The sequence below is a fragment of the Mus pahari genome, chromosome 5 (genome assembly GCF_900095145.1).
Source record: "Mus pahari chromosome 5, PAHARI_EIJ_v1.1, whole genome shotgun sequence".
Taxonomy (NCBI): domain Eukaryota; kingdom Metazoa; phylum Chordata; class Mammalia; order Rodentia; family Muridae; genus Mus; species Mus pahari.
The window spans coordinates 138,151,378-138,159,596 of NC_034594.1; the positions used below are offsets into that span (position 1 = coordinate 138,151,378).

General features: G+C 43.2%; 1 protein-coding gene across 2 annotated transcripts in view; it reads left to right on the forward strand.

The window, feature by feature from the left end:
- Adcy10 (adenylate cyclase 10) overlaps positions 1 to 8,219 on the forward strand; it is a 90,358-nt gene that overhangs the window by 21,348 nt on the left and 60,791 nt on the right. Inside the window, exons 2-6 of one of the 2 annotated variants that reach the window (XM_021198155.2) lie at positions 300 to 507; positions 1,138 to 1,242; positions 3,464 to 3,502; positions 3,703 to 3,846; positions 7,252 to 7,457. In XM_021198155.2, coding sequence (XP_021053814.1) covers positions 360 to 507; positions 1,138 to 1,242; positions 3,464 to 3,502; positions 3,703 to 3,846; positions 7,252 to 7,457 — 642 coding nt within the window. In that variant the 5' untranslated portion in view covers positions 300 to 359. Of the gene's footprint in view, positions 1 to 299; positions 508 to 1,137; positions 1,243 to 3,463; positions 3,503 to 3,702; positions 3,847 to 7,251; positions 7,458 to 8,219 lie in introns of those variants that run through there. The other variant, XM_021198156.1, reaches the window with a different exon arrangement.

Below are 8,219 nucleotides of genomic sequence, written 5' to 3' on the forward strand. Positions count from 1 at the left end.
TACAGGGACAGTGTCCTAATTAACAAAATGAGAGATCAAGCTGGAGACATAACAACAGAAGTTGAGAAAAACAAAAAAAAAAAAAAAAAAAAAAAAAAAAAAACCAATGAAGGAGATTGACAGGGAAGGAGGGAAAAGTGATCCCCTTCAGGTTGTCACTAACTCTAGCTCTGCCAGGACTCAGTCATTTATTTAAGTAAGCCATCCACGGTTTAGAACAAAGCCACTGGAGAAAAACAAATGGGAAGAAGAACAAACACATCCGTTAGATTCCCTCCATTTCCAACTTTTGTTTCCAGAAGGTCTACTTGGGGAGACAGCTTCCTGGCGCTGAAAAATCCTGACCATTGTCCTTGAACATGAGTGCTCGAAGGCAGGAATTACAAGACAGGGCAATTGTCAAGATAGCTGCTCACTTACCAGACCTCATTGTCTACGGAGATTTCTCTCCGGAGCGGCCGTCAGTGAAATGTTTTGATGGAGTTCTGATGTTTGTTGATATTTCAGGCAAGTGCCAAAGGGATGCTTGTTTAATGTGGGTGAGCAGCAGGCTCACATCAGAAGTCACATGCAGGTTGTGACGGCGGTGGGGGCACCATTTTCAAACCCCCAGGCTGTTAGAGCAGCAGAACACCTCATCTCACTGTGCACACAGGAAAGAGAGAATGACCTCTGACCCCAGATGTCTCCTCTCTTCCCTTCCCCCAGCTTTCAGTCACAGGCATGTCTTTAAGGCACTTCTGGCTCCAGTGTCGCTCCCCCAGCTTCATAGCCTGGTCTCCCAAGTCCCACATATATCTCCAACAAACTAACTCAAGAGATGAACTGCTCTTGTCTGCACCCTAATACTAAACTTGTCTCTTCAGGAGCATTGGGAAAATGTGTGGCCTTTAAACTGCGGAACAAAACCTTCTATTTCCAACACTATGCCATTATCACTGTTTACACTGGGAGCCTAGAAGGAAGAGATGGCCTTTCCTGACCCTAGCCTACTAAATTCCGCGTGCATGGCTACTGTCTGGCCACACACTAAGGTCATTTGAAACTCTGCTACTTTTAGTGGCTCCCACTGCGGGGCCAGTGAGCCCCCTGCTGGCTGTGCTTGACTGGAAGGAAACCAGCTGCAGTTTCTTACAGGTTTTACTGCAATGACGGAGAAGTTCAGCACGGCCATGTACATGGACCGCGGAGCTGAGCAGCTGGTGGAGATTCTCAACTACTACATAAGTGCAATAGTGGAGAGTAAGTGTTCTTGGGGGTTGATGGACAGTATTCAGACCATAGCTCTGTTGGTATTTGTACACTCACCTACCATTCTCCATATTCTCCAGGAAGTACACACACACACACACACACACACACACACACAGGCACACGCACACACGTATGTCTCCTTCTGGTTAGCGGTTTGTTTGCTTTTGTCAACTTGACACAAGCTAGAGGCATCTGGGAAGAAGGAACTTTGAAAACAAAAAAAAAAAAAAAAAAAAACAAAAGAACACTTTCATCGGGCCTGGAGAGGTGGCTCAGCGGTTAAGAGCACTGACTGCTTTTCCTAGAGGTCGTGAGTTCAATTCCCAGCAACCACATGGTGACTCACAACCATCTGTAATGGGATCCATGCCTTCTTCTGTTGTGTCTGAAGACAGCAACAGTGTACCCGTATACATAAAATAAGTAAGTAAATCTTTAAAAAAAGAAAAAAGAAAAGAAAAAACACCTTATTAGGTTGGCCTGTTTGGCAAGTCTGTGGTGCATCTTCTTGATTAATAGTTGATGTGGGAGCTTCCAGCCCACTGTGAGATATATATATATATATATATATATATATATATATATATATATATATATCTATCTCAGTTTGGATGAGCCATGGGTGCAAGCCAATACACAACACTTCTCCACGGTCTCTATTTAAATGTCTGCCTCCACGTTCCTGCTTCAACTCTTGCCCTGAACTCCCTTCATAATGGACTGATAGATATAAGCTAAAACAAGTTCTTTCCTCTTACAGATGGGGATGGTGTTTATTGCAGCAAGAAAAAACTAACCAAGACAGTCATCAGAACTTTTAATATGCTACAATACAGTTAAAGGAATATGATTAAGCCTTATTAGTAAGACTACATGAGAGAAAGGATGTTTTGTGTTAAAGACCTGAGTTTATAGCCCAGGCTGGCTTGGAACTTATATAAATATGACCTTGAAGTGTTAAAAAAAATCCTCTTGCCTTAGCCTGCCAATACTTTGATTATAGAAATAAGCCACTATACCTAGGTTGATGTTCTTTAAGGTTTTGTTTATTAATATTTATTCTGTGTATGGGTGTTGTGCCTGCATATTTGTCTGTGCACGGATGCATGCCTGGTGTCCACAGAAGACAAAGAAGGTATCAGATTCCCTGGATCTGCAGTTATATAGATGGCTGTGAGCTGCCACATGGATGCTGAGAATCAAACCCGGTCCTCCGGGAAATCAGCCAGATTCTTTTTTTGGGTTTGTTTGTTTGTTTTGTTGGTTATTTGAGACAGGATTTCTCTGTGAGGCTCTAGCTGTCCTAGAACTCACTCTGTAAACTAGTCTGGCCTCCAACTCACAGATCAGCCTGTCCCTGCTTCCTAAGTGCTGAGATTAAAGGCATGCACCACCACCACCAGGCTAAGCCAGAACTCTTAACCACTGAGCCATCTCTCTAACCCTAGGCTAATGTTCAATAATGTAGAAATAAAATCTATAGCCCCAAGACTTAGGAAACAGAGGCAGAAATAACATAAACAAAGTTACTTAATTACATAGTGACTTCCAACTAGTCTTATGAGACTATTCTAAACACCCCCATCCCCAAAACATAGTGGTAGAGTGCTATCCCAGAATGCAACAGAAAAGCTGGCCTATAGAAAGCATTCTTATACACTGGGAGGAAGGCAAGCATCCTTAGGTCTTGGGGCAACTCTGCCCTCCTGTTTCCTGGCTTGTTTGATTTTTGTTTTGTTTATTTGTTTTCCTAGAGCACAGATTTGTTTGTGATGTTCGCTGGCCTATACAGAAGTAATGAGATGTCATGTTTGATAGATGTGTATTTTCTAAATTGCTATTCTTACTATCTCATTTTTTTTCTCCTCTTCCTCCTCCCTCCTTCTCTTTTTCTCCTCTTTCTTCCTCTCCTTCCCCCACCCCCGCCCCAAGACTGTGTCTAAGATTTAGCTATGTAGCCCAATCTGGCCTCAAACTCACAGTAATTAATCCTTCTGTCTCAGCTTTCCAAGTCCCAGGACGACAGGTGTGTGCAACCATGCTACCAAGCCTGCTTCTACTTTACCAATGAGTAATGTTCGATAAAGAATCAGTCTGACTTAACTTCTTTTTTTTTTCTTCTTCTTCTTCTTCTTCTTCTTCTTCTTCTTCTTCTTCTTCTTCTTCTTCTTCTTCTTCTTCTTCTTCTTCTTCTTCTCTTCTTTTTTAGAAGTGCTGATTTTTGGAGGAGACATCCTAAAATTTGCAGGTATGGAAGCTATCTGAGATGGGGAGGGTAGAAAGGAAGAACCAAGTAGCCTGCCTTGTTACAAAGGAGGCACCCCAGGGAGTCGTGGTCAGGGAATGGGTTGAGAAATGTTTGAAGCTGCACAAGCTTATGCAATGTTCCTGCAAAACACCCTGATCTCCAGGGTAGGGCTAAAGTCCCCCAGAGTGTCTCTCTTAAAGGTGACGCCTTGCTGGCCCTGTGGAAAGTGGAGAGAAAGCAACTGAAGAACATCATCACGGTGGTAATTAAGTGCAGCCTGGAGATCCATGGCTTGTTTGAAGCCAAGGAGGCTGAAGAAGGCCTGGACATTCGAGTTAAGATAGGTAAGTATCCAGAGCAGGTCACGATGGTATATGCGTGTAATCTCAACTCTCAAGAGACTGGGACAGGAGGATAGCTGAGAATCTGAGGCCAGCCAGGGTGACTGACATAACAAGACAGCCTCAAAAAATATACAAAAGATTTGTGAAAGAACAGATGCTACAGTAGTTGGGATCTGGATCCTCATGCCTAGAACATGCTGGCTTGGCCCTACCATGATGCTTTGGAACTGGGCTAACCAGAATACATTTTTTTGCTCACTCACTAACCATTTGAGAGAACTGGAGATGAGCATGATATCTATAAGGTAGGCTATTATAAAAGTAAGGTAGGGGCTGGCGAGATGGCTCAACGGGTAAGAGCACTGACTGCTCTTCCGAAGGTCCGGAGTTCAAATCCCAGCAACCACATGGTGGCTCACAACCACCCACAATGAGATCTGACGCCCTCTTCTGGTGTGTCTAAAGACAGTTACAGTGTACTTACACTAAATAAATAAATAAATAAGTAAATAAAAATAAATAAAAGTAAGGTAGACTAGATGTGGTGACACATGCCTATAGGTGCCTATAGTCATATCACTCAAGGCACATAGGAAACTATTGTGAGCTTGAGGACAGCCCAGGCAATACAGGGAACCTTGTCTCAAGAAATGACTACTTCCGGGCTTAGAGATATCACTCAATTTGCAGAGTGCTTGCCTACCATGCAGAATGCCTTGGATTTCAAGAACCACATGAACCAGGTATGGTGGCAATGCTTATAATCTTAGTAATCAGAAAGAGGAGGCAGGAAGGGGAGAAGTATAAGATTACCAGAGGTGTAGCTCAGATGCACAATGATGTGCAATTTCCTGAGTTCTGTTCCTGGTGCTTTATAAACCAGGCATGATGGTACATGCCTTTAATCCTAGCAGTTGGGTGGTAGAAGCAGGAGGATAAGAAGTTCAAAGTTCCCTTGACTATTTCACAAGTTCAAGGTCATCCTGGACTATATGAGGTCTTGTATCAATAACGAGGAAGAGATTATTCTCATCTTTGTATAGAGTTTGCTGGTAGCCCAAGCCACATAAGGTTTGCCTGGTGCGTGGCACATAACAAAACCTGAATAAAGGAGTCGCTGTTACTGTTATATCTTGTTGCTTGTCGAGGTTGTATAGCATTAAGTACAGTAGAGAGTCGTTTGCCATTACACAGATTCAGCAATGCCTTAAGACTGGTTATCTGTTACTTCATAAGAATACCATACTGAGGCTGGAGAAGTAGCTCACTTGGTTAAAAGTATTGGTGGCTCTTGCAGAGGACCCAGGTTCGGTTCCCACCACCCACCAGGCACCTCGCAACCATCTAAAACTTCAGTTCCAGAGAATCCAGTGCCCTCTTCTGACCACCAACAGCGCCAGGTGTGCACACAGTTTACATACATAATTGTAGGCAAAAACCCTCTTTCGAATAAAACAATCTTTTTTGTAAAAAGGAATAATAGTTAAACAAGCTGTGCCCTCAGCATAGCTCAGTGTCTATAACTGGGCTTGTTGAGGGTGTTTTCCCAACACGGTAACAGCCACACTGGGCTCTGTACTGCACAAAGATTTTTCGTGCATTCTGTCATTCTCATCATGGCACCAGGATTTAGGGAACATGGTACCTATGAGAACCACAATTCTGAGAGGTATGGATGGTAACAGCTAGAGCTGTGGGCAGTGCTGCTGGAGACTAAAATGTATGGGTGTAGAAATCTCAAACACGGAGACCAGCAAGATGGCTGAGTCGGTAAAAAGACTCTACATATAAGTGGAAGAGAACAAATTCTACAAAGTTGTCCTCTGACCTCACTGTACATGGGCCATGGTGTGACTCTCTCTCTCAATATCTCTCTCTCTCTCTTCTCTCTCTCTCTCTCTCTCTCTCTCTCTCACACACACACACACACACACACACTCACACACACACACACACACTACTGATAATTTTTTTTTTAAAAAATCACAAATATCAGAACTAATGGGATCATCGTCGGTTATCCAATTGATTATTTCTCTTTATTTAACTGTTGTCTTAGATAATCTATCCTTTTATGCTGATTTTCAAATTTTCCAAATAAATATATTCTTTATAAGACAAGCCAATACAGTAGTGAATGTGGGTTTTTTGTTTGTTTGCTTGTTTGTTTTTGTTTTTATTTTTATTATAGGGTATCAAATTTAAGTAGGCCCCAATGTCTTAGCACAACTGACTCCATGATGGAAGTACCATTCTGGCTGTAAAGCTTGGCATGTACACAGCACCACCTGCCAAAACTAAAACAAAGGCCTAATCCATCGAAGTCCATATGGTTCTGGGAAAGTCTCTAAATGTCCTAACCTTGTCTTTTAGCTTCTGTAGTTCTGCTTCAGGCTAACTGTTCTTGTTAACTGAAGTGTGTCATCCCAGAACATGGTTTTTTATGCTTAGAAGCTCATCCTGAGAAAGGCTCAGTGCTACATGGCATCTCAAACTCCTAGTGTAGTCGAATGCTGGCTGACTGACAGAGACATTCTGTTGCCTTAAATCCATGTCCGAGCAGTCTTCTCTGGTAAATACCCCACAACATTTTTTTTTTCCAACTTCACTCAGAGAAACTAATGTTGTATACTTCTTGGAATGAAAATAAGCCAGGCCGGGCATGGTGGTGCATGTCTGTAATCCCAGGAGGTGGGAGGTAAAAGCAGAAGGATATGAAGTTCAAGGTCAGGCTCTGCTACTTACTAAATAAGAGGCCAGCCTGGGCTACCTGAAACCCTGTCTCAAAAAAAAAAAAAAAAAAAAAAAAGGATGATAGTAAGCCAAACCCTCATGTGCGTTGTGAGGGGGGCTAGTAGAGAGGTTTGCTTTGTCATCTTTCCTCTTTCTCTATAGTAAGCTACGTAGTATTGTGTTTTAGACAGAAACAAACATATATATACAATCTTCACATGCATGCCGTATCTTACAGCATCTCTGTACTATTATTCAGTTACCAAAAGCATCATTTCTCAGTTTGAAAACAAATGAGAGGAAACCAGGCATAGAAGCCCATGCCTTTAAACCCAGCACTCAGGAAGCAGATGGATCTCTGTTAGTTCCAGGCCAGCGTGGTCTACTGAATGAGTTCCAGGACAGCCAGGGCTGTACAGAAAATCCCTATCTCAAAACATCCCCCATCCCCAAAAGGTGAAAATTAGAAATTGTGCTCTCTAGCTTTAAATGATGGGGTCTCTGGGACGGCCAGGCCAGAAAGAGGCATGTCTGATTATCTATGTAAAATTTTAAAAGTGAGATTTTGCTTAGAGGTTGTGTAGCCACATCTGATTTTTTTTTTCCAAGATCCAGTACTTCTGGGAAATAACCCAGAACGTGTTGTGCAAACCCATTGCTTGCTTCCTTCAGGGCTGGCTGCTGGCCACATCACCATGTTGGTCTTTGGGGACGAAACACGGAACTACTTCCTGGTGATTGGCCAGGCAGTCGATGATGTCCGCCTTGCTCAGAACATGGCTCAGATGAACGACGTTATTTTGTCACCAAACTGCTGGCAGCTCTGTGATCGGAGCATGATTGAAATCGAGAGGATTCCAGATCAGAGAGCAGTTAAGGTGAGAGTGCACTGTGTCTGCTGCCAGTGTGTGCCAGCAGGCTGTCTCCAGAGTCGGGGTTAGCTTAAGGACATTTCCTATGGGAGGAACCAGGGCTGCTGAGCCCAAGAAAGAAATGTTCCTCCAAACCCTCCACTGAGGGTAAATGAAGCTATGGGGTGACCTAGGGACAGTTGGGAGTTGTAACACCTGATCCTCATTTGTTTGTTTGATTGATTTTTATTGAGGCAGGGGTCTCATGTAGGCCAGGCTAACCTTGAACTCATTGCCATTACTGATCCTCCTGCCTCCACCTCCCGACTGCGGGGATTTCGTTGTGTGCCCTGTGAATGGTAGCACTTGTTTTCTCTACCAACAACCTCCTAACACCCACCGGTGGACTATCAGCTATTTGCTGGACATACCCCCATCTGTTTTTGCCTGTTACTTCCTCATTATTGGACTAAATTTCTGCATCTTTAGAAGCAGGAATACCAGAGGATGTGCCAGACTCAATGTATTGTATTACAGAATTCACACTTTTCCTAAGAACATGTTAGGTATTAACTCTTTGTTTTTAACACTTGTAAGAAGGAAATGGTGTGAGAATCCCTCCTGGAAAGCCTGCACCCATGTTCTGAGTGTGTAGTATCCTTTCTCTAAGGGCTCCCCTCTAATGCCCATGCTTGAATGGATAATGCCCTCCAACTCTGTATCCAAGTCTGCAGGAAAGAAAGGAAGAAGAAGGAAAGGAAAGGAAAGGGAAGGGAGGGGAGGGGAGGG